Genomic DNA, 26,725 nt, shown 5'->3' with positions numbered 1-26,725 from the left:
GACTTCTAACAATCCTCCTGGGCGCTCACATTTCAGCTAGATGGGTACAAAAGCTCATTCCTACCTATGGGCTGACACAGGCCCTTCTCCATAAGACTTAGCCATTGTTTTCAATAATATAGCAAACACCAGGCCTAGAATAGAATAACAACTGAATATGGTACAGGAAAGAATACTGACTGGAGAAATTACTAATAAAATCGACGTGTTTAGGGAAAATCATACTTGGGGGGTGGATGTCCCAGGAGCTCATTACCTCCCATTTGCCTGTGACATAATCCATAAAGCTGTAGGCATTTTGCTATAAATTGCTATGTCAGATCAAAACATTCTCACAGAAATAAAATCCCTTTCAGACAAGAGCACAGACAGATTTTGCCACTGCCCACTAAAAGGGGGTTTCAAGACTGTATATAAAGAGAACTCCAAGTCAGACAAAAGCCTCCCTGGCAGTTGACAATACACATCCAAAAGTCATGTAACAGACATTACACAAACCCCACCAGGAACTGTGCTAAAGACTCACAAGTAACTGATCTCCCAAAGTATGTAGCAAGCAATGGGAGAGGTGTGTGGATAGGACAGAAACCCTAGATACTTGTTTATACCTATTCACCATCACCATTCCCATCCCCAGTAAGTGAATACTGGCATTGAAGACAGCTAAAACACATTTTCCAGTAGACAAAAAGATAGTAAAATAAATTACTGGAAAAAAAAATTACTGACTCAGGCATACTAGCTCGTTTTTTATGTCAACTTGACAGACCAGAGTCATTTGGGAGCAAGAACCTTAACTGAGAAAAAAATGCCCCCAGCAGATTGGCCTTTAGGGAAAACTTATGGGCATTTTCCTAGTGATGTAGAAGAGCTCAGCTCACTGTGGGTGGCCATGGGGTATCTAAGAAAGCAGGCTAAGCAAATCATGAGAGTAAGCCAGTAAGCAACATTTCTCCATGATGTCTAAATCAACTCCTGCCCTGACTTCCCTCAGTGATGCAGTGTGATGTGGAACTGTATGCTGAAATAAACCTTTTCCTCCAAGTTGCTTTTGGTCATGGTGTTTTATCAGCAAGAGAAACCCTAAAGCAGTAGGGTTTCTAGGAAAGCAGCTTTGGCCTAGCCTCTCCACTGCCTGAGTCCTAGGTGTGGTGCCTGTAGAATCCCTCTTGCTGCCTTTCCTATGAGAAAGACAACCAGCAGGTTCCAATGTCAAGTCAACCAGTAGCCACTAGTATTATTGAAAAGACCCTCTGAGGTTCTTCAGATGAAAGGATATATAAAAGAACTGCCCTCAATGTAACTGTTTGGGGACAGGGTCAACAAAAGGTGAGATGAGAGCCTAATCCAGTAGCATCGCTGTCCTCATAAGGACAGGCTCCTTTATGTCTGTCTACCACGTGCATACCTGATACCTGAGGAGGCAGAAAGAGTACAGATACTCCAGAACTGAAGTTACAGGTAGTTTCGAGCCACCATGAGTGCTGGGAATCAAACTCAGGTCCTCCAAGACAGAATTCAGCACACTTAGATGCCAAGTCATCTCTTCACCCCCTTAAGAAATTTCCAGAACCTAGAAACAACCCAGATGCCCCTCAACCGGAGAATGGATAAAGAAAATGCGGTACATTTACAATAATAGAGTATTACTCAGCTGGAAAAAAAACAATGACATCATGAAATTTGCAGGCAAATGGATGGAAGGAAGGGAAAGAAAAAAAAACCTGAGTAAGGTAACCCAGACTCAGAAAAACAAACACAGTATGTATTCACTCATAAGTGCATATTAGATGTAAAGCAAAGGATAACTACGCTACAATCCACAGCTCCAGAGAAGCTAGGTAACAAGAAAGACCCTAAAAGGGACCACTATGGGGTTAAGAAGAAACCTGGTGCTAGAGTAATTCCTAAAAATCCATGAGGATGACCCCAGCTAAGACTCCAACAATAGTGGAGAGGATGCCCAAACTGGCCTACCCAGTAATCAGATTGGTGAATATCCACTATCATCATAGAGCCTTCAGCCAGTAATTAATGAAAACAGATGCAGAGTTCCACATCCAAGCACCAGGCCAAACTCTGGGAATCCAGTCGAAAAGGAGGAGAAGGAAATATATGAGCAACAGAAGTCAAAATCATGATGACGAAATCTACAGAGACAGCTGAACAAAGCTCATGGAAATTCATGAACTCTAGACCAACAGCTGTCTCTACTCCATGGGAATGAACTAGGCCCTCCGTGTATGTAGGAGACAGTTCTGAAGCTTAGGTCTATCTGAGGGGTCCCTGACAGTAGGACCAGGATCTACCCTGGTACATGAGCTAGCTTGTTGGAGCCCACTCCCTATGGTAGGCTGCCACTGTCAGCTTTAAATGCATGGGAGAGGGGCCTGGCCCTGCCCCAAACCTATTGTGCCAGTCAACCTATGTTGACTCCTCATGGGAGCCCTTCCCCAAGAGGAGGAGTGGACAGAGGGGTGGGCTGGGGAGGAGGGGGTAAGAGGGGAACGGGAGGGGGAAACTTAAGGAAATTAAAGTTTAAAAAAAAGGAATTTAAAAGGACTAAAAATCATACAACTATATCCAGATAACAAAACTGAAATGGAAAACACTAACAAGGATATATGCGAAATCCCTAAATATTTGGAAATTGAACAAAGAGATTTAAAGTGAAATTTGATAATAATTTAAATAATATGGTATATATTAAAGTCTGATAAAACTGAAGTAGTCTTAGGGGGAAATTTATAGCATTAAATGTACATATATTGGGCTGGAGAGATGGCTCAGCAGTTAAAGAGGTCTTGCGGCTCTTGTTCAGTTACCAACATCCACATGGTAACTTAACAACTGTCTGTAACTTCAGTTCCAGAAGCTATGACGCTCTTCTGGCCTCCTTGAGCACCCAACATGCATGTCTGCACATACAAACAGGCCAACACCAATACATACAAAATAAGAACCTTTAAAACAACATGGATGTGTATAAATGGAGAAAAACCCTACTAGACACAAACTCAGCTAGACAAAACTAGACAATTTAAAGCACCAAGAAAGCAGGTGCCAAATAAATACAAATAAGCAAAATGAGTTAACACTCAGAAAATAAACAGTTCCAAGTCAGTAACTTCAAGGGACTATATAAAATTCCAGGTAATTTTTCCCTCTCTGGTGCAGTCTGGGGCATAAATATCTCCTCGAAGTAGCTAAATAGATACTGAAACTGATCTCTATCTTGTTAACACTTTTTATTAACAGTGTCCTGTACAATAGCATCACTTTCTTATTAAGCAGAAGAGTCTAGATTTTTTTTTAAAGATTTTATTTATTTATTATGTATACAGTCTATACAGTCTTCTGCCTGCATGCCAGCAGAGGGCACCAGATCTCATTCAAGTTGGTTATGAACCACCATGTGGTTGCTGGGAATTGAACTCAGGACCTTTGGAAGAGCAGTCAGTGCTCTTAACCACTGAGCCATCTCTCCAGCCCCGAGTGTACATTTTTTATAGTCTAATTTAATGACACTCAAATTCCTATGTTAGTAGTCTTGTGAGAAAGGGGTTCACAGGATATGACACAATAACCTTAGGTTGCTTCATACACTGGTTTCTTCCTCTTCCTGTAAGTTTCTAAACAAGTGCCTGAGCCCTGGATGAGCAACAAGAGAAAAGAGAAAACAGGCAGCAAGCACTTACTCCAGGGGCACTACCTGCCAGCCAGTTTCCTCCACAGTGTGAAGAAGGTACAACCACTCCCAGCACAATGGACCCTGAGATTCAGGCTCTCTATGTTACATCTCTAACTGATGAGCAGGACAATCCACTCCATCCACAATTCTGCTCAACAGAGCACGATGCAGACATTTGTCATCACACTGGCCCAAGTCCTCAAGTCCCAAACTCAAACATTCTCACTGAGCAAGGAATATGCAATTTCCAACATGCTCCAGTTTCCAAGCACCTAGGACCACAAATAAATCTGAGTACATTTGTGCTTTTGAAGTAGCCTGCAATGCCACTTTGTCATAACATGATGAAAAACTCTAAAACCACAAGGGCAGGAAATGAGCACTGCCTTTGTAACTTAACCACACCTACATTTCCCATTTGAAACACGAAGAAAACAATTTCTGACTACTTCCTATAGCTCAGTCGGTTTTGAAGTTCCGGCTTAAGCCACAAATGTGATTCCAAAAGCAGGCTGGTGTTATGAGATGACAAACATTTAATCACATTTGCATGCTCACAGTTAAAGTAAATATGACATCTTCTTCTGGTACGCGCGCACGCGCGCGCACACACACACACACACACACACACACACACACACAACACACAAAACACACAAAACACACTAAACACACACATAAATAAAAATAGAACTTTAAAAGCATAAGTCATGAAAAATAAAGTTTAATTTAGGAAAAATAAAACTATCAATGAGACAATATCCTAGCATTTAAAGGAGCCAGAAGAATTCCTAAGCATTGTGCTACCAGATGGTAGGCTGTCATGCAGGAAGGTAGGTAAAAGGCCTTTAGCTGTCCAAGGTCACAATAGTCCAGTGGCAGCAGCATTATTTCTTCTCATCATCATCACTTTGACCATTAGGATGTTTAACATAGATTGTAACACTGTGTCTATGTTTTAGACACATGACTTCCAAAATCCTAACCCTCCTGCAAAATATCCATTATGTAGGAAGACATGTGACAGCCTAGCACCTGACCAAATGGAATCCTTGAAGCAGAAGAGGCATTTAAACTCCCCACAGCACTGTCCCACCTACTGGTACAAATAATCTCCAAAAGCCTATACCTTCAATGTTAGCAATCTCCTCAGTAGTGTCATACCCACCACATCTCTGTTTCTACTGTGCTTTTAAAGAGCTTTTTCATGCTAACCACTTTTCCAAGTTGTCCTCAACTAAACTGTAAAATACAAAAGAATCTCTATCACCAAATAGAAGAGTAGGGTACAATCCCAGAACCAAAGGGCTTACCTGTTTGGTATATAAGAAAAACATTCTGTTGAAATGGCTTGTCTTTGAAGAATCTCATTCAAAAACACAATTGTCAAAGTCAGTAACCTCTCCGGACCTACTATTGTGTAATAAGCTTTCTGCTGCATAAACATACTCTCTACTCCTAACTGCATTTGAGCTGACACTAGAGTTATTCGGCAATCAAAAAGTGTTTGCAAACAAAAGAACAAATGTTTAAATTTGCAGTGTCAGTATTCTGTTAAAATTTAAAAATCCACAAAACCTTAGAAATGAAGAGTTCAGAGGTCTAGTACAATCTCTCTACCCAGAAGAGAATATCCACCTCTTTCCATTTAGCATAACTCTGGATAGGGTGTTTGTTCATTGCTTCCACCACTATTACGGTTTGAAGTATGTTGCAATGACTCATACCCAGAAGATATGAGAGGTGATGGCTGGGGGTGGCATTGCCTGGAAGTTCTTGGCCTGCCCCTTCCCTGGCCACTATGACGTGATCAATCTTGCTCCACCCAGATTTCCTACCACAATGCTCTGCCTCACCATGGCCCAGAAACAAAAGCACCAAGTGACCATGGACGGAAACCTCTAAATCATGAGCCAAAATAAGCCTTCTCTCCTTTAAGCAGTTTTTACTTGGGGACTTTACTACAGTGGCAGTTGACCAGCACAACTACACTAGCACCATTTACTAACCACTTACAGCATGCCAGACATCCCAAATGTGACTTAACAGCTTAACAACTGTCACCATCAGCAAAAGCAAAGAAAAAGGCTTCCAGAGAGAAGTTTCCTAAACACAACCAAGCACAAACTGCAGAAACAAAACCTAAACACAAAAAAACACAAGCTGCTCCAGAGGCCGTGTCCTGGTGACCAGAGAGACTACTCTCATCAGTACTGTGCTGACTGACACAGAAGCTAAAGCCAAACCACACACTGCCTGCAGCCTCTCAACTGAGTAAGCAGAATAGCACCTGGAGCTGGACCCATCTATGAATCCCTAGAATCAGGTTGGCACAATGGTCTCCTGTTACAAAGGAAAACAAAGGGAAGCTGCCATCTTTGGGCCAACCTGTCCCATGTGTAATAGAACACAGCTACATATGAGAATATATAAAATACTATGGTTTATACTGTTAAGAAAAGCTGCCATTTAACCTTTTCTGTGTCACTATTTGCTAGCATGCTAAACTCACAAATTTCCCTCTTCCTCTCTCTGATCTATGGCATAACAATTATACTGGGCAGGAAAAATTCCTTCTGCCTGTAAAACAAGCAACACACTCACCACTTTCTGTATTTAAAAACTATCATTAAGAACTGGCCCCTAGGGGGCTGGAGAGATGGCTCAGAGGTTAAGAGCACTGACTGCTCTTCCAGAGGTCCTGAGTTCAATTCCCAGAAACCACATGGTGGCTCACAACCATCTGTAATGAGATCTGGTGCCCTCTTCTGGCCTGTAGGCATACATTCAGGCAGAATACTGCATATATAATAAATACATACATACATACATACAATCTTTGGGGGGGAGAACTGGTCCTAGTAGAGCACACCTTTAATCCCAGAACTCAAAAAGCAGAGGCAGGCAAACCTCTGTGAGTTCGAGGATGGCCTAGTCTACATAGTCAGTTTCAGTAACTTTCAGACAGGGCTACATAGTGAGACCCTATCTAAAAGCAAACAAGAAAAAAAGTAATAAATGCTAAGCATGGTGGCATGTGACATAATTCCCAGGACTGAGAGGCAGAAGCAGGCAGTTAAGGCCAGTGAGAGATCTATATTGAGACCTTGTCTCAAAAAACTAAAACAGTAGGAATAGTAGTAGTAGTAAAGTAGCTGTAATTCTAATGCTGTCACCTTGACAGGATCCAGAATCACCTAAGAGACAAGCCACTGTGCATGGCTATAAAGAAGTTTCTCAAGTGGGCTAATGGGGTAAGAAGGCCCACTCTAACTTCCAGGGACAGAGTTCCAGACTGAATAAAGACAAAGCTGAGCGTTAGCATTCCCCCCCCCCTCCTCTGGATACAAAATGACTAACTGAGGCGGTGGTGGCACACGCCTTTAATCCCAGCACTCGGGAGGCAGAGGCAGTCGGATCTCTGTGAGTTCAAGACCAGCCTGGTCTACAAGAGCTAATTCCAGGACAGCCTCCAAAGCCACAGGGAAACCCTGTCTCGAAAAAAAAAAAAAAAAAAAAAAAAAAAGTGACTAACTGCCCTGGGCCACACTCGCCCATAGACCCCCCCACGTGCGCGCGCGCTCGAGCACGCGCGCGCACACACACACACACACACACACACACACACACACACACACACACACCCTCTTTCCTCACACATTGAGTCAGAATAAACTTTTTGTCTTTGTTACTGTTCTATTGCTCTACTGAATCGGGGCTCAGGGCTTGCAGTTCATGGCCCCACTTCAGGGACCACCCAGCAGGCAGACAGGCACAGTGCTGGAGGTGAGTCTAAGAGCCTGGCATGGAATTCTGAAACCTCAAAGCTCACCACCAGTGACACACCTCCTCCAACATGGCCACATCTCCTCCAGCAAGGCCATACCCCCTAATCCTTCCAAAACAGTTCATTCAAATATGTGAGCCTATGGAGCCATTCACATTCATACCACCATAGCAGCTCTTTTCCTAGTTATTTGTTTCATGACAACTACTTATTAATTTAAGAAGCTTGGACACACCAGGCGGTGGTGGCACACACCTCACACCTTTAACCCCAGCACTTGGGAGGCAGAGGCAGGCAGATCTCTGCATTTGAGGCTAGCCTAATTTACAGAGCAAGTTCCAGGACAGCTTGGGCTGTTATACAGAGAAACCTTGTCTTGAAAAACAAAACAAAAAAAAATTTTTTTTGAGAAGGGAGAGAGGGAGATGGGGGGAGGAGGGAGGAAGAGAGGGAGGGAGGGGGGAAAAGAGGGAGGGAAGGAGAGAGAGAGAGAGAGAGAGAGAGAGAGAGAGAGAGAGAGAGAGAGAGAGAGAGAGAGAAGAAACTTTGATACATCTCAAAGCTTAAGGACCTAAAGAACCTCAAGCTCTTTCCATGTCACTTATCAGCTGTGAGGTCAGCTCTGCATCTTCTATGCTCCAAGCACTCTACACTTCCAGTGGGTTGTTTTTAAGCAATTCCCAGGTATAATATCACTTCATCCAATAAGCACTGTATCTCTAAAACTAGGGCCTTAAAAGACAACCACAAAAGCATTATTATATCTAAAAAAATTTTTAAATATGTTACTTTTTCAAAAAGAAAATGCTCAGACGGCATTACTGCCTGGGCAGCTCCTTGCATCATTCTACTGAGGAGGCCCAACAGCACGGCGGCCCTCAGGGCACAAGAGTAACTAACTGGCAATAGTGACTACCTCTGTTTATCAGGGTTTTGAAGTTTACCTGTTGAGAACTGCTTCCTTGTCTCCCAGACGACTTTTAATTTTACTTGTCAGATAGTCCAAAAACAGTGTCCAGATATCCAAACAAGAGAAGTAACCTTCATGAGTAGGCTATGATACAAAAGAAATCCAGACAATGAAATTACTTAATGCAACTGTTGTGCTTAGAAACACATACACCAGAACGGCAAAACCACAGGCCTACAGTCCCTTCTTCATAACCTCCACTAAGGATTCTTGAGTCCATCTTCACCAGTTGACCCTAGTAAATCTAACCAGACAAGGGCACCAAGGGACACCACATGAGGGAACTGCTCAGGGTTTACAGAATGTGCCAAGGAACCCCATCTGAGCCTGTGTGGAGGGCTCCCACAAACCGCCCACTCTACATTGACTTTTGAGAAGGACGCTTGCACTCTAGAGGAAATGTTCAAGGTAATCAACAGAAGCAGGACCATTGCTGTCTTTTCTACTGCAAACTCACAAAAGCAAACTGAAGTCAGAGGAAAGAGTCCACACATCTGACTGTAAGGAAAATAACAATGGCAGGTCTTTCTACACAGAAGACTGAAAAGGAACTGCTGAGTTATCACTCCAGGGTATTATGCATTTGCAAAATTCAGCTGTCAAATAGGCCAACAGCAACAGCCAGGAGCTGACTAAAACAGCAAGAGAAAAGCAAAGTCTCTGTGGGGCCCTGGTACCTGGCCAGTCATCCTTGGCATATTTATTAAAAGCTTTGAGATTCTATTTGTGCAAAATCTAGGCACTATGGCTCTTTCTTTCCTTCTACTAATTGACCACCTCACCATGCCCCATGTTTGTGGGAGGAGGTTTCGTAGTACAGGCCCATAATCCCAGTTGAAGAAGGATCTCAAGTTCAAACCTCACTGAGCCAAAAAGTAAGTTCGAGGTCAGCCAGGGCAACATAACCAGACCCTGTCACAAAATGGAAAATGAAATTAGAACTTGGACTGGGGTGGGGGGTTGGTTGGCAAAATATTTTCATTCCATATACAAGGCCTTGGGTTTGGTTCCTAGCACACCCTAAATCAGGCATCATGACACACTCCTATAATTCTAGCGCTCTAGAGGTAGATCAGGAGGACCAGGAAGGACTTCAAGGTCAGCCTCCAATACACAGCAAGTTCAAGGACAGCCTGAGATACACAATCCTTTCTAAAAAAAGAAAATGCATCACAAAAGAAAAAGAAAAAGAAAAAGAAGAAAGGGCTCGGGATGTAATTCATGCCTGTTGCTAGCATGTGTGAGGCCCTAAGTTGTAAAAGTGATGGCCATGAAAGCCTGATCGACTGAACTCATTCCTCAGATCCCATGGTGGAAGAAGAACCATTTTCAAAATTTGTTCTGTCTTCACATGCGTGTTGTGCCATGTGAGTGCACACAATCACATACACACACACATCATATATATATACACACAATAAATAAATACATACATGTCTTTAATTTTTTAAAGGGAAGAATACAATAGCTTTTCTATAATAACTTTTGTCAACCTGACTCACACTGGGAAGAGAGAAACTCAACCGAGGAATTCCTTCAAGCAGACTGGGTCTGTGAGACATTTTCTTAATGACTGACATAGAAGAGCCCAGGTCAAAACAGGCAGTGCCACCTCTAGTAAACAGCTTTTGTCCATAGTTCTTGTTCTGCTCCTGCTGAGTTTTTGTCCTGGCTTTCCTCAGTGATGGACTGTGACTGGGACAAATAAGCCAAATAAACCCTCTCTTCCCCAAGATGCTTTTGGTCAGATGTTTATTACAGGGACAGAAAGCTAAGTAGGATAAGTTTCCTTCTAATTCTGTTTCACAAGGAAATCCAAAGTTTTCAATGACAGTTTTTCAAGGAATAACAAATAATAGACAAACAAATAAATGAAGTAGGACACAGGAGGAGGTAACCAAGCTGAAATCTCAGGCAGGAAAAATTATAATTAAGAATCCACTAGGACTCAGGGTCAATTTGCTTTTTCCTGGAGTTCCAGCATTTGGGTTTGAGGCAGGAAAATTATCAAGAGTTCAAGATCAGTAGGGACTCACAGTGAGACCTTGTCTTGGGGGGAGGGGGAGAAACATATAAAAAAATTAAAACGAGCCACTAGGGGTGTAGCTCAGGGAGTATATATCCAACCTATTTAGGGCTCTGGGCTCCAGCCCCAGGACCACAAAGAAACAAGTCAATAATAACCATGCAGATTTCATCCAACCTCATAACTCAAAGAAATTAAGTTAAGACCCTAATATCACCCAGAACTGTTCATTCCATAAAACCATCCCAGAGAACCACCAGGTAAACAAACTATCAAACCACAGGCAAGTAACACAGAGAGTTAGCAGATCGGCCACTAAGGTTGCCCATACATCTGCAGTCTTGTCAGTGTTGGCTTGCTGAGCTTCCCTCAAGTAAGTCACCTCACTGTCTTGTAGAATGCCCACTGGTCCTCTAAACAAATATGACTCATCAGATGTACATGGAAATGGTTTTTAAGAGCTACTACAAACAAAAACAACCAAACCACACTTATGGCATTGTACCTGTATTACACTCACGAATGTGCAGATACACTACTAGCACTAGAAACAAGTGTGCTTCTACCACTGCACAGCTGGAAGCACTACTCATCACTCCCACGTCTGATAAACCCACTGCCCGTGTGCTGGCCTTTGACATCAGCCATAGAAACAAAGAAGACAGACTGACCTGACTTCTGGAATTACTCAAATTTTCATAACTCTCCCTGATCCATATATTATAAGTAACTATATTCGGATTTATTTTTCTGATTTGAAGGCTAACTAATTACTCACAACCCTCCCAGGGTTCTGTAATTGATGACACCAGTCGTCCCTTCCAAATGGTTTACAGCAGCCTTGGAAAGTGAACATTTGCTTCTCATATTTTACAGTTTAGAAACTCAAGGCTCAAAGGTGAAGTTGCCTGCCCAAGATGACAGGACAACCAAGGGATGAGAACTTCAGCTTCCAGTCCAAAGCCCTTTCCCTGCACTGTGCCACCACAGACATTACTGTAGGAGAAGGGGTGAAAGGAAACAAGCAAGGCCATGAGGATCTGGTGAGAACATAGTGAGACAAAGGCTGGAAGACAAATCTCAGGCTCACAGAGTTACCCAAGAGGAGAGTCACAGTGGAGGCAAGTGTCTGGTGAGAAGCAGCCATAGGACTGCACTGCAGCCGAGCCCAGATTAAAGAAGAATGGGGGAGGGGGCAAAAAAGGAGAAGTAACATCAGAGTCTGACTGCTCCTTTCAAAATGTTGTATAGTACACCAAAATGACCATGAAATCCAGAAAAGACAAAATTTCTAAGTATACTCCAAGACATAGTCTAAGCAAGGAACCATCCCAATCATAAGTGCGTTAGTGAGCACAGAACTGGAAACCCTGAGGATTCCTTCATTTTGTTTTCTTAAAGCCCCCAGAACTGCACTCTACCCTCATCTTGAATACACCACATGTAATATGGTGTTCTTTTCCTCCTGACATAACATGATGCCATCTCAGAATAGAGATTAACTTGGCCTGTGCCATAGTTAGGTTTCTAGTGTGGTAATAAAACACTATGACCAAAGCAATTTGGAGAGGAAAAGGTTTATTTCATCGTACAATTCTTAGATTACCCTCCTCCACCACTAGGGAAGTGAGGGGAGGAACTAACAGAAGCAGAGGCCATGGAGGACGGTGGCTTACTGGCTTGCTCAGTTCACTTTCTTATATACCCCAGGACCACTTAACCAGAAAGCACTATCCATAATTGACTGGGTCCTACCATATCAATCACCAACCAAGAAAACACCCCACAGGCTTGCCTACTACGGATGATCTTATGGAAGCATTTTCTCACTTGACCTTGTGTCAAGTTGACATAAAACTGGCCAGCAGTTGTCATAGCTTCAGCAGTCAATCTGACATAAACCTAGTCACCCAGGAAAAGGGGAACCACAACAAGTAACTTCCGAGATCAGATGGCCCATGGCTATGTCTTCAAGGCAATTTCGTAATTACTGATTGATGTAGGAAGACCAATCTCACTGTGAGCAATGTCATCCCTAGGCAGATGAGACTGGGCTATAGCAGAAAGGTAGCTGAGCAAGTCAACAGCAGTGTTCCTCTTAGTTTCTGCTTCAGGCTCCTATCTTGAATTCCAGCCTTGGCTTTCTTCAATGAGACTATAACTTATTCTTTTCCATGTTTCCTTTCCTCTCCATGTTGTAGTCATGGTGTTTATCACAGCAGCAGAAAGCTAACTAAAACAGTAGCTGTGGCTACTAATAAACAGAACAATATAGTGACAGCCAGTTCTATAACAATGAAACTATGGACATTCCCAAGCACTTAGAGGAAAAAAGGTCTCAGGACCCAGACCTGGGAGTGTAGACATTACCTCCCCCAACCCCCTCAGCCCCCCCCCATACACACACACACACACACACACACACACACACACACACACACACAAAGCTGCAAATGATCTCAGAACATGCTAGACAATACAGGAAGTGAAATGCTAACTGAAAGGGGACCCTATGATGCAGCTTCCATGTGGGTCACTATCCATGATGGGGTGGTGGGGTTTATAGTGATGTAGCTGTATGGGCATTACCCATGCTCCTGTAAATAACCTATTGTACATCAACTATAATCACGCTTAGTAAGTCCATAGGTTTGGTCTGTTGCTGGTGCTCTACCTGGGGTGAACAAACATATGTTCACATCTCCCAGGAAAAGTTAATACTCTGCTCTGCTTCTCCTACAGTAAGCCAACATGGAGCATCTGCCAACTTCCATCCCTCAGCTTGTTGCTCAGCACAGCCCACACCCCAAGCTCACTACCCCTCAGCATGTCAGCTTGTATCTAACAAGGAAGGTTCTCATACAGGAGGCCTGGAGAACGAAGCCAGCTGAGCTGATAAACAATCTCCAGGTAAAGGGAGGGAGGAGGATTGCTTGCTTCTTGACCGTGTCTGACACTTTTCCCAATTGTAAATGACATATCAATATATGAAGCAATCCCCTTCAGTTCAGTGGAAAACACATACAAGTCTACCAAAAGATACACACAGGGGGATGGCCCTGAATTATCCATCTTCTGAGGTGAGGAAATCGAAAGAAATAAAAATGGGTTGTGCCAAACACAGAGGGAACAGAAATAACAGAGCTTACACAGAGAACTGGATCCAAGTGTGTTTAAGACATTTTTGTTCCTTCTCCCATATAAGCCTTATTTTCTGACCTCAGCACTAGCTCTTTATTTCTTCTTTCTGCTCCAGTTAACCTAACTGACACTCGATTCACATTCTCTCAAATGTTCTTTAGCTCTGAATCTACCTCAAAGCTTTCCCACCACGCAGCTGCTTTAACCTCCAGCCTCGCCTCCTATTATTCTTCATTGGCTCTTCAATCTCTTCCCAACAGGTCTGGTGCACTCATCGTGTTTTTCTTCTTGTTCTGCATGCAATGGCCCCTCCACCCTGACAATTCTTCAGCTTGGGTCCTATGATCTCCTGCTCCACTGTCTGCTCCCAAGAATGGCTCACCTCACTGATACCTCTGGGCATTCCAGTTTTTACACACCCTGACCCTCTTTGAGAAAAGCTTTTTTCAGATCAAACATCTGCTTATCATACACATACAGTACTCCACATAGACCCTTGCATCTTTTAGCCCCCATTAAACTGGAAAGCTAATTTTTTTTAAAGTCAACTTTTCCATCAGATGCCTCCACTTATCCAGCAGTACCATCTCAGGGATATACTAACAGGAAGAACTACCCAACATCAAAGAGTATGTTCAAGAATGTGCCAGCTGAGCTGGTTACATAACTATTATCACAGTCCCAGAAAGGCTGAGGCAGGAGGACTACCACAAATTCAAAGCCATTTTGAACTATATAGAAAAATCTCATCTAAAAAAAAGAAAGAAAGATGTGGATGGGATGGTAGTACACAACTATAATACCAACACTTAGAAGGTAGGGGCAGGAAAATCAAGAGCTCAAGGTCATCCTTAGCTCCATAGCAAGTTCAAGGCCAGCCTAGGCTACATGAGGCCCTATCTACTAACAAAACAAAAAGACTGTTTGATCAAGGATTCATAGTTTCTCCCAAACCAGAAAGAGCCAAATCAGCAGAATGGATTTTCATTTACTAGAATACAATTAATAGGAATAGTCTTTAAAGAAACTTGCATGTGCAGGGATCTCTGGTGTGCTAGAATATACTTTGTTTTGTTTTGTTTTGTTTTGTTTGCACATACATTTCTTAACTTGGGTGGCAGCTCTAACAGCTGTGTCCACTTGGGAACAATTCATCAAACTGTACATGCATGGTTAATGTGCTTTTTTTTCTACATGGCCCCTACAGGATAATACATTTGAATATGTTTTCTAGTTGGGAAACTATTTAGGAAGGATTAGGGGGAGTGGCCTTGTTGGAGAAGGTGTGTCACTGGGGGCAGACTTCAAGGTTTCAAAAGCTCAAGCCAGGCCTGAAAAATTCAGGCCTTAGGATGCTGGCCTGCCTGGTTACCTGGCAGAATCCACTCAGACAGTACCCTGGTCAGCCCAGGGATCCATGAGAAGTAAGTCTGTATGCAGGTACAAATGACCCCTTTAAAAGACAGACCTCCGCCCACCCACACTCTCTCTTACCTTCCTCTCTCTCTCCTACCCTCTTGCTCTTACTGCCCATTTCTCTTACTCTCTCTCCTCTTGTTCTGTTCTCATCTCTCCCCCTCCCCCACCTTTAATAAAATATGGTTAATGTACTCTACGGTTTGTGTTCCATCGCGCCAGTTCCATCTCGTGGTTCTTTTCTAATTTTTAAACTTTTACAAAATGACAAGAAGGCCCACTTCTGCCCTCTTTCTGTCTAAAACTTGTGAAACATATGCCAGCTCTCAGCTACTTCTCCAGCACCATGCCTACCCACCTACCACCATGCCATGAATTAACCTTTTGAAACTGTAAGCAAGCCCCCAATTAAACACTTTCTTTAAAAACTGTCTTGGTCATGGTGTCTCCTCACAGCAACAGTACAGTAACTAAGACATATGCCATACTTGAATGAAAAGTCTATTGTAAAAGCACACTAATGGGCAAAAGGAGAGCCTATTAGTGTTAAAAGCAGACTGCAATGATGGTCACACAACACTCAATTCACTGAGCTCTCCAGTTAGTGAGAGGATTCCATGGTGTAAAAAACTACACCTTAACAAAGCTTTTTAGAATCCTGTGTGTTGTAGGGTGTGTGTGTGTGTGTGTGTGTGTGTATTTACACAGCAGTGGGTAACTGGGATAACAAACTCAGTAAAGACAGTCCTAAGGAGGCTGAGGCAGAAGGATTACCACAAACATAAGGCCATCTTGGGCTATGTAGAAGGTTATGTATCTAGCTCCTAAAATCCAGAAGGAACTCAAAGAACCCTTGTTCCTTTGGAGACAAAAGTGGATATCACCCAAACTTAACTAGTGAGTGCTTTGCTGTATAGTCTTCTGGAGAGCTCGACAGACAGCTGTGTAACAGAAAAAAAGAGCTTTATGTATTTAGGAAGACACACTCACACGCACATACACTCACAAATATCCCACAACCACAACAATTAATTGGGGGGGGGGGGTGTTCCCAGAATTTGAAAGAGAACAAGGAAGGGTACATAGGAGGGTCTGGAGGAAGGAAAGGGGAAAAATGATGTGATTATATTATAATCTCAAAAAACCAAAAGAAATAATATTTTTAAAGGCCCTAACTTCAGACTTTCCCTCTAGCCCACTTGTCTAGCACAAGAAAAGTAAAAATGGGACTGTGGAATCCAATCCTGGCTCCAAACAGAACTGTACATCCCTGAGCACCTTGCTCTCTGTGCTCCAGTCTCTGTATCTATAAAATGGAGGTTATATGCACACATGGTAAGAGCTACAACCCTGGACTCTTAGAAAGACTGAACGCATTAATCGTCCTATAGTAAAGACTACTGGAAATGCTTGGGGTGGGGTGGGGGGCTCTTTCTCCTAGAAATAAGAAGGAAGCCCTGTCTAGGAAAGGAAGACCAGTCTGGGCCTTTACCTGATGAAACGTGTACTTGAAGAGAAGGGTCAGGAACTCCACCACAGGGAACTGGGAGTAGGACTCGATTCGTCTTAGATGAACACTCACAAAGAGCCGCAGAAAGTCAGTAAACTTCTCAATGTAGCTACATGAGACAAGAGGACAAAAGGTGACATAAGAAATATAGCCACTTTCTCAGAAGAAAACTTCAATTCAATCAAACTCTTTCTCAGTTCAGAACTATACAAACACATTTCCAGTTAAAAACACAAAGGCCTGCAACAATGACCTAGGAGACAAGCAATCCTTCACTCTGTATTACCTGAAACACAGCAGAAAAGCAGCTCTAATCCTCAGAAACCCTCTGCCCCTGCCTGCTATAAACTCAAGTTCACCTATGTTCTAACACATTAGTGTCAGGACCCAATTAAAGGAAAGGGGTTGCTGTTAAAAGGTACTGGAGAGATGACAATGTCTTCAAATCTGCCAAATTTAGAAAGGCAGATCTTTGCTGGGAATGACATTAAGTTGAAATGGACTATCTAGAAGGGACACAGTCCAATTTGTCCTCCCCTCTGACATGTAGTACTTAAGGACTGCACATCTACTCCACCCTAAAATCGACTTTCAAATATAAGGGACGAAAACTGTAAGAGCTAGACAAGCCTCTATAGATGAGGCTCCAGGAGGTAGAGTGACCCACAAGATCATTCAATCACCTCCCAGCAGAGGGCAGTATCACTCCTAGTGCAATGCCCTTTCTATGTGCTGTGCAGGAACTCCCCAGTTGACCCACAATCCCCAAGACACTTCACAGCAGAGCAAATCAGCCACAGTCACAAGGGGAAAAGGATTCTGCTATTAAACACATTCCATTATCACTTTCACTATCAATTTCAGAAACTGGCATTTTAAGCGCCTCAATACCAAAAAGTGAATAGAAATCAAGATGGATATGCCTTTATAAATCCCATTTCAGAGACCAACAAAAACAGCTAGACATACTATGTTCTGGCTGAATGCTAAAAGCAATTCTGAAATCATTAACTGCAATAAGGAGAGATACACGACATAATAAAAAGGAAAAAGACAGCCACCCTCTTCAGAAGAACCAAGCTGGCCCAGAAATTCAGTGTCTCCTGCTGTTCTTGAGACCTGCTCCCTCAGTGAGACCAATGCCTGCCTGGCCTCTAGATGGCTGGCTCAGACAGTAAGACTGTCAATTGATTGGGTTTGTTGTTGTTGTTGTTGTTTGTTTTGTTGTATTATGTTGTGTTTTTTGAGACAAGATCCTGCTACGAAGCTCTAGGTCCTGGAACTTACTATGTAGGCCAAGCTGGCCTCAACCTTTCGGTGATCCTCACGCCTGACTCCTCCTTCTTCCTCCCCAGGGCTGGGGGTTTCAAATGTGAGCCACAAGCCCAGGACTAACCGGTTGTTCTGAGAAAGCAAAGTACAAAGCACCTTCTCTCTGCCATCTCCAGGGACTACTTGGGGACACCTACTCAACATATGTACTGCTCCATGGTTTTTACATGGGTCTTCAGACACAACAGCCAGCCAGCTTATTGATTACCCATTAAAGAAAAGTATCCAGCAATCTCGAGTCTATTTTACTCTTCATCCCACACTGAAAAAAGCAAGCTAGGTATGGGGACTCATGCTGTTAATCCTAGAAACCCAGTAAAGCTAGGTTAGGAAGGATGCCACAAGTTCAAGCCTAGGCAGGCTGAGCTACACAGCAAATTCCAGGCCAACCAGAGTACTGAGACCTTGTCCAAAAAGAGGGGGAGGGGGGTTACCACCCAAAGAAGAACAAAGCTTACTGTACAGCTAGAGATGTGCCTGCACCTCATTTTTCCCCCTTGCCCACCTTCCTGGTACAGATGCTAATGAACAGTAAACAGTTAGAAAGGGTGTGAAGGAAGAGAAGCCAAGGACCTGGTTAAGCAGTTCCTAAACAACTGACATGAACTAAGTGGCTTATAATTAGTCGGGGTCAGGCGCTAGGAAGCAAGCACACACTGTTCTTTCACCTTTTTGCTTCCTCTGAGGCACCTCTCAGTTTTCACTTCGGATCCAGGACAAGTCAAAACAACACAGTTGATATAAGAAGTTATATACATTTTATTAACATATGAAGATAAGATGGCCTTTCTTTATCAATGCTAGAAAGGATATGAAATTGTGTGAATTGTGAGACATTTAAATTCAAATAGGAAGGTACAACTACATAATGAGGGGAAAATACTACCTGGGGTAGAGAGATGGCTCAGATAAAGGCACTTACTGCCAAAACTAAAGATCCAAGTGCAATCCCAGGGACTCACATAGTAGAAAAGAAAACCAATTCCAGCAATTCTGACCTTTACACACAACATGGCATGTGCCCCCACCCAACCACAAAATAAATAAATGTAACAAACAAAATTTTTATTAAGAAAAGATCCTATTAGATTATGAGTACTTTTGTGACTATAAAAGGCAAATGTCACACAAAGCTTATTTACAATGAACCAAACCAAACTAACCTTCACTCAATTTCTAACCAGAAAAACTTCAAGCTCCACACTTCAAAAGAGCAGTAGAACTATCCTGACTTGCGGCAGCTGACTCCATAGCCTACCACACTTACTGTGAACAAAGCCAAGAGCTAAGCTCTCATCTCACTTTGCACTAGGAAGTCTACAACTATTTTCTAATATAATGCACTGCATCTGCTTTGAAGCTTCAACAGCCCAATGACTGCCAGAACTACAAGCTGCCAGTTGCCTTTCACCTTTATATAGCAGTAGTAGGGTTGTGTTTAGCAAAGAAGGCCGAGGTTGTGGTCAGTGGCAGGATGACCTGCCTGCCAGGCACAAGGTCCTGGGTCCCACCCTAGCACCACTGGGGATGGAGGGGAGAAGCAGAAAGCCCTAAGATAAACAGATAATGTCACCTGCAAAGGTAATAAAGAAACCTTGACTTGGCCTACTTCACCGAGGTCATCTTCTGTACTCAAGAAAAATGGGCCTGGGGAATTTTAGGTCAAGAGGGCAGAAGCCAAGCAATGCAAGTATGTGCCACTAAATCATACCTACCCGAACATATCTCTTATCTTGGATCAACTGCTATCATTTATGTGACACTCACAATACTAACATTTATGTGTCACTCATAATACTAATAGCATTCCTATACTCTGCAAGATGTCCACTCAGGAAAAGTTCAATAGTGAAAACCAACAAGCAGTACCAAGTGAGAAGGGTGATGTAACCCTGTACCTCTGCAGACCGCTTCTGTTCTCGACTATGAAGTAGCAGCACTCTCACTTCCTGCACACATGAGACCTGCAGGCAGACAGTGAGGAAGAGGGACAGGAGCATGGACAGGAGGACAGGAGGTGGGTGGATGGGGAAAAGAGACAACAGGCCTACACAATACACTAGTACTTATTACACTCAGTTCATTTCCCTTAACCACCCAAGCCCTTCTAGGTCAGCCTCACCATTTTAGAACACCTACCTTTCTATCTTTATCAGTAGCCCCACACTCTGAAATCAAAGGGGGGTTACAAACACCAAATGACATGGTGTGACAAACAGCCAGGCCCTTTCTCGGGGCACGACTCCCGCCTGTTCTCATTACCTCTCATCGAGCTCCTCTAGCCTGCTCTTCACCGTGTGGGCATTGTTATCCTTGGTGATTTTTTGCAGGAGGTAGAAGGTTTGCTGGAACATTCGTAATAAGTACTCCTCAAATTCCATAGGCACACAGTTCTTGGACATGAGTTCATTGATGCAGGACATGGCCAAGACCCCAAGTCGGCCACGCTCCTGACCCAAAACACAGTTCTGGCTGCTGCCATTCACTGATGCCATCTTTCTGGCCCGGGTATCACAGCCAAATCGAGCAAAGTGGAAGATAGTGGTGAGGAGGGATGGGGTGATGCTGGCAGACAGAGGAATCCAACTGAAGAGGTGGGCCAGGCACTCCAAGGCCAGGGAACAGACATACTCACTCTCCACATCCAGCACAGGGATAGGCTGGGGCAGCAGTTTGGCTGAACTAGGACTCTGCAACAGGTTACTCAGTAAATCACCTGGAAATTCAAAACATGCTTTACCATACCCAGTACCAAACTTCTTGAAAACACTGCAATGAATTCTCCTTTCCCCCAAACACTTTCATCACTATAAAAGTGATACCTAAAACCAATGTGCTCTATATTCAATACCAACTACAGATAATACCAAATGCCAAATATAAAATATATATATATATATATTGAAATGCTCAAGTGAGTTACAAACTTAAACCAAAGACAAAGCTTCATAATTATGAAAAACAACAAAAAACGAGAATCTGGCCATGATGAGAGGAAGATTTATTGATACAATCAAATCACAAACCTTGACAAAAATACTGATGAGTTTAGCAACACATTACCAAATAAGAGTTTCTCACTGATGAAAAGGATTGTAACCAGAAAAATAGTGGAGTATAAGAAGCCACAATTCCTAACACTGAAATTTCAAACCTGAAAAAGAACTGTTGCCTACCACTGGAAGCATCCAGATATACAAACAGGTGGTAGGTATGAAAAAGCGATTTTCTAAAGAAATGCAAAAGGTCAGCTGGCTTATCAGGCTATGTCAAGCTGAGTCATTAGAAATGCAATCTAACAGGGGACCACGGGGAAAAAAAAAAAAAGGCTATTGGCAAATATCACACAGGGCAAGAGAAGCTGCAGGAATGCTCACTTAGCTCTGCTAGTCTCTGCCATTCTGGAACCCTGTTACCACTCCTTCTGTCAAATGACTGTTCTCTTCCTAGCACATTCCACGCAACCCTCACACAGATTTATGGGGACAGATGGAGGCTCTTGTATAGGGGCAGCCTGAGGCAATCCAGGCTCCTCGGTGAAGTCAGAAGACCAGCAAGACACTAAGGACATATGCTTCATACAGCAAGCAAGCAGAGGTCATACAACAGGAGAGAAAACAAAAAGAATAGTGTTGAATGAAAGGCCAGCATCAGAACACAACACTACCACATTATTTACAGAGTGAAATATATGGATACCAATCAGTTTTCACAAAAGGCCATACATTATATGCATTTCTGTCTGTTATGGGAAAGAGGGAGTAAGAGAATAGGTTTGAAAGTAAAGAAAACACGCACACACACACACACACACACACACACACACACACACACACACACAGATGAAGTGGCATACAATGACTCAGAAAGTAACTGTCCTTTCTGCCAAGTCTGACAATCTAAGTTCAATAACTGGAATCCACATAGGGGAAGGACAGAAACAAAATTATCCTCTGGCTGATGAGACAGACAGAGACATACAGACAGAGACCAAGACACAAAAACACAGAAACAGAGGGAATAAGTGTTTACAAAGAAGGAGGAAAGAAGGAAGAAGAGAGGAGGAGGAGGTGGGAGTAGTGTGGTGGTTAGGGAAATAGCTTAGGCATTTGCCATGGAACCCTAACAACCTGAGTGTAACCCCCAGAGCCCCACATAAAAAGCCAAATGCAGTGTGCACAGTTCTAACTTCAGCACTCCCATGGCAAGAACAGAATCAGAGACAGGAGAAATCACCTAGAAGCTCGGGGGCCAGCTAGACTAGAATACACAGCACAGACACAGAAACAAGCGAGAACCTGTCTTAAGCAAGGTGGAAGTAAAAACCTACTCTTGACAAGTTGTCCTCTGACTTCCACATACGCAGCATGGTACACATGCACCCACGAACAATACATATATACCAAGGTGACTCAGTGCTATAACTGCACAAGTTCATGACCTGTACTGATGACTTAAACTTTTAAATTCAAGTATTGCTACAAAACCACAGTTCTCTTTACATTTGCAAAATTTTTTAATTGTTCAAATACTGCAAAATGTATACCTGCTGAGCCACCAGGAATACCTACGTGAAAACAGCTTTGCCACTAAGCACAAAGTTCACACATTATTGCAGGCTTGAAATAGGCTTTAGAACTCCGTTTCTAAGCAGTATGAAAAATGACTTAACAGTTTTTAATATAAGTACAATAATATGCAGATTGAGTAAGTAGTGTTCTGTGAACAGCCCTCAACCCAAACCCATAGGGTGTTCCTGGTTCTATAGGACTTCTGCAAGAATGCAAGTCTATATCAATAAGCTGCATGAACAGCCTGGGGCTTAGAGGTTTGATTTCAACAGCGCACTTCCTCAAGGGTGTGGGGAAATGCAAGACTATTTCTCATCGCATAAGCTTTTATAGGAGAGGAAGGTGTGTGCCAGCTCCAGGCTGTGTGCTACCTGGACAGCTTCTTTGGCCATCTGGTACAAGCAGAAGCACGCGCATACCATTTAAAGGCTTCACTGAATTATTCTTACACCTCAATTATTTACATAAACAATGTAAATTCAGCTGCTTCATACTGGTCCCCAGTTTGCCCTGGCAATATGACCTTTGCCCCAGTCAACAGAGAAGACAGCTTTCCCTCCCTATGTCTACTCCTTTAGGTTGCAGCTCTGTAGAACAACAGACCTCTCAAGCCCCTAGATTATGATAAACTCAATACAAAAAACCTGGGAAAAAAAAAGAAAAAAAAAAAAAAACCTGAAGATGTCACAAAACAAAAGAACAGCAATTACAAACTGGCAGGGAGCAAGTGAGACTGCTTAGGAGGTGCTTGCTCTGAGCCTGACCAGCTGAGTTTGATCTCTAGTGTCCAGTTGTTCTCTGGCCTCTATACAGACCATGTGCACAACAAACATAAGTATAGAAAGTTTTAATAATAATTGGCAGAATGGAGATGGCTGGCACAAGATCAAAGGTGCTGAATTTATGACAGACAAGAAACAAAATGGGCAGAAAGGCCAGAACAGATTAGGAAGAATAAACGTCTGCATCCTAGATGGTTAGGGATAGTTGCTATTCCCAGCTGAGATCTAACTGCATTTAGCCAGGAATACCATAGTAGGCAGTAGAGCATACCACTTTCTCCTGAGGTCGGGGATGGTGGTGGAGTGGCAGCAGTAACACTGTGTTTGTCCCAGACAGTTTCCAAGATACCTAGTAAGAAAGGAGAAATAATTTGAGAGATACTAAGTCCAGCATATAAAAATCAAAACAAACAAAAAACCTCCTGCTATCTATCACTGATCCAACAACCGTATTCACATATCCCTTCCACTCTGTGGTGTGTCTACTACCAGTTAATAGCTGTGCCTCTCTAGTCCACTTCTGGCTACCTCTTTTCATGCATTTATGTATACGGTGTGTGTGTTCACACGTGTATATGTGGGCATGTGCATGAAGACCCAGGGTTGATGCTGATCTTTCTCAGTTGCTCTCCCATCTCATTCCTTTGAGATCTCTTTCCTAGTATCACTAGACAGCTTGCTCTGGAAGCTGAGGCTGAAACAGCAGGCAGGGCACCACACCTACCCAGCATTTGTGTGGGTTCTGGAGAGGTGAACTCTGGTCTCCTTGCTTTAACTACTGAGCCATGTCCCAGCTATGTTTTGCAGATTCCTGTCCCAGTGCAGGACTTCAACCACTTCTTCATCTGGATCTTGCTGTGTGGCTTCTCCCACTGTTTCCTCCAACCTTGCTCTTTGTCAAAGCCACATGATTGCTACGTCTACTAAGGGTCACTTATCCTCCCCAGACATTCCAGTGTTCTAGGACACTACTCAACCCCTTTTCTGACACGTGGTGTCATTCATTCTCAGCCTCCCTCTGGCTCTGAGTCTGTCTTCCATCACCACAGCCACCCTCTGCCCATTGATCATTTAGATCTTTTACGTTTCCTCTAGTTCCCTCACTGGCATTCTCCTACTTCACTCTCCACTGCGGTGGTTTGCTTCAACCAAATGTTTCCCAGCCCAAAATCACTTTGACTCTATACATGAGCTCTACTGTTACATAACAGGGATTCAGAAAGCAGGTGAAGAATCCAGTCACAGATCAGTATAGACAAATACAAATACTTCCTGGGTCATACAACTTGCATACCCCAAACTCAGCTCTTCATCCCTACAAATCTACCAATGATCACCATACTTTCCTTACTGGGGAAGCAGCACAGCCTACAAAACTTGGTACTGGCCTCTCTATACACTCCCTTCCCAGCTTCATCTGATCAAGTCTTCCCCAATATTGACCCATTCACCTGCTGTGTCTTCAAAACACACCATTCTCCTTCCTCACCTCCACTCTGGTCCCCTCTGCTAAATTTCAACCTTCCCTTTCTTTCCATGGACTGCCACCTGTCTGTCCCTCCCATTTCCACTCAGCTGTCCTATGCCCCAGGTAGTCTTCCTAACCCTTAGTTTTACCTCCCCCAATACATCGATTACAACTCTTAAAACATCGCTTTTTAACTGTTTCCTTGCCTCTTCCACTAGACAGAACTTGTTCTGATCCTCTGTGTATCCTGACAGAGCCTGGCACACATCATCACCACAGAAGCTCATAAAATACTCCTGAAGGCCAGGTGTGCTGGATTATGCCTTTAATCCCAGCACTTGGGAAACAAAGGCAGGTAGGTCTCTTTGAGTTTGAAGCTAGCTTGGTCTATAAAGTGAATTCTATGCCAGAGAGAGCTACATAGTGAGATTCTGTCTAAAAGCATACAAACAACAACAAAAAAAAAAACTGCCCCCTCCAAATATTTATTATTATAGCATGGATAAACCCAGAGAACCTGTTAAGTAAGTTACACATAAAAGGTCACATGGGATATGCTATGATATATGATATGATATGATATGACTTTATGAAAGATTCAAAACAGACAAATCCCTATGGACAAAAGGTAGATGAGGGACTGGAGGAGAGAAGAATAGAGACCTCTTGTGGATTCAGGGTTGCTTTCTGAGGTAATGAAAAATGCTCTGAAATAAAGGCAATAGCTGCAAGACTTTCAAAAAAAAAAAAAATTTAAGTCCCTGAACTGCCAAGTTTAAAGTTGATGTGTGCATGTGTCTTAGATGTGTTCTCAGAACGTTTTGTGTCTACAGGCACAGACTGCAAGGCAGGTGCAAAAGACAGTCCCAACTATAAACTACATGCCCAGTTGATAACAGTAAGTTTGCTTTGAATGAATACATTCTGAGGTTTAAGTTTCCATCTGGGATTCAAGGAAGAATGAGGCGGGGGAAGCAAGTACACAAGTTTACCATCATTAATTATTCTTTCAAATCTATTTTAAAGTACCTACCAGATGCCAACCACTAAAACACATACGAGAGGGAAAAAATAAGATCCTGGATATCCAAATAGGAAAGACACAAGATGAAATAGCACCTTCCCACTACAGACTCAAGCAGCAGCGACTTCCAGGCACTTCAAGCGTCTAGTGGCCAGCAAACCCCGTCATGTAAGCTCCACCAACAAGACATCCCAATGTCCAGGATGTTCTCGCCACCTTCCTGCCTCACTATGTGTGATAGGCTTCCTCTCTTCCCCCTCACACATTGTAATGAGACTCTGATCAGATAGTTGGAATGAAATGCCACATACAACTACAACCTAAGGCACAAGGGCCAACAGCACACCTTGTCTTACTTCTCTGAGGAAATTTTTTTCATCTTGCTACTCCTACCTCTCCTAATCTTAAATTCAAATTATTTGAAATAAAGAGCTTGACACCTACCTACTTAAATTACACTATCAGCATGTGAAATCACATTCCTACGACCTGATATATATATCATTAGTCACATAGTGAGGACCAATTAAGAACAGACTATAAGAAAATTAAGTTACAAATCTCCTGTGACGTCTTAGAATGCACCAGACTATGGACCTGAGGCTAGGAAACCACCACTAAATTCTTGCCATACTTACACTCAGTCAGCAATATCTAGATGGCTTCGGTTCTGCACACCTGCAGCCAACCTGTCTCCAGGCACCACCAAGGCACGCACTCACCTGTCAAAAGCCCAAGCACTGTCTGCACCTGGTCCAGCAGCAGCTTCCGCAACTCCTCCTTCCGAGCCACACTGAGGTCCTCACGGGGACAAGCTAGCTCTTCTGAAGTTGTTTTCAACATGATCAGCCCAAGGGGGGTTGTCACAGGGGACTGGATCAACTGACAAGAAAAAGCAAATTCTGATCAACATAATAATGAGCTGCAGGGAGGATTAGTAAAATTCAACTGTGAAGTCCTGAACCTCACATGGGCAGACAACTTCAAGCAACACTTTTGAAAAAGAA

At 43.0% G+C, this 26,725-nt stretch overlaps 1 protein-coding gene across 2 annotated transcripts in view; it reads right to left on the bottom strand.

Annotated features, from left to right (window-relative positions):
* The window catches only part of Xpo6 (exportin 6), a 109,473-nt gene that overhangs the window by 32,280 nt on the left and 50,468 nt on the right, over positions 1–26,725 (bottom strand). For both annotated transcript variants that reach the window (XM_027404693.2, XM_027404692.2), the window contains exons 5-9: positions 26,441–26,600; positions 23,498–23,575; positions 20,136–20,589; positions 16,524–16,650; positions 8,423–8,532 (exon numbers count right to left, since the gene is read on the bottom strand). In XM_027404693.2, coding sequence (XP_027260494.1) covers positions 8,423–8,532; positions 16,524–16,650; positions 20,136–20,589; positions 23,498–23,575; positions 26,441–26,600 — 929 coding nt within the window. The remainder of the gene's footprint in view (positions 1–8,422; positions 8,533–16,523; positions 16,651–20,135; positions 20,590–23,497; positions 23,576–26,440; positions 26,601–26,725) is intronic.

The sequence above is a fragment of the Cricetulus griseus genome, chromosome 3 (assembly GCF_003668045.3).
Source record: "Cricetulus griseus strain 17A/GY chromosome 3, alternate assembly CriGri-PICRH-1.0, whole genome shotgun sequence".
Taxonomy (NCBI): Eukaryota; Metazoa; Chordata; class Mammalia; order Rodentia; family Cricetidae; genus Cricetulus; species Cricetulus griseus.
This window is presented reverse-complemented; position numbering and strand designations above follow the sequence as displayed.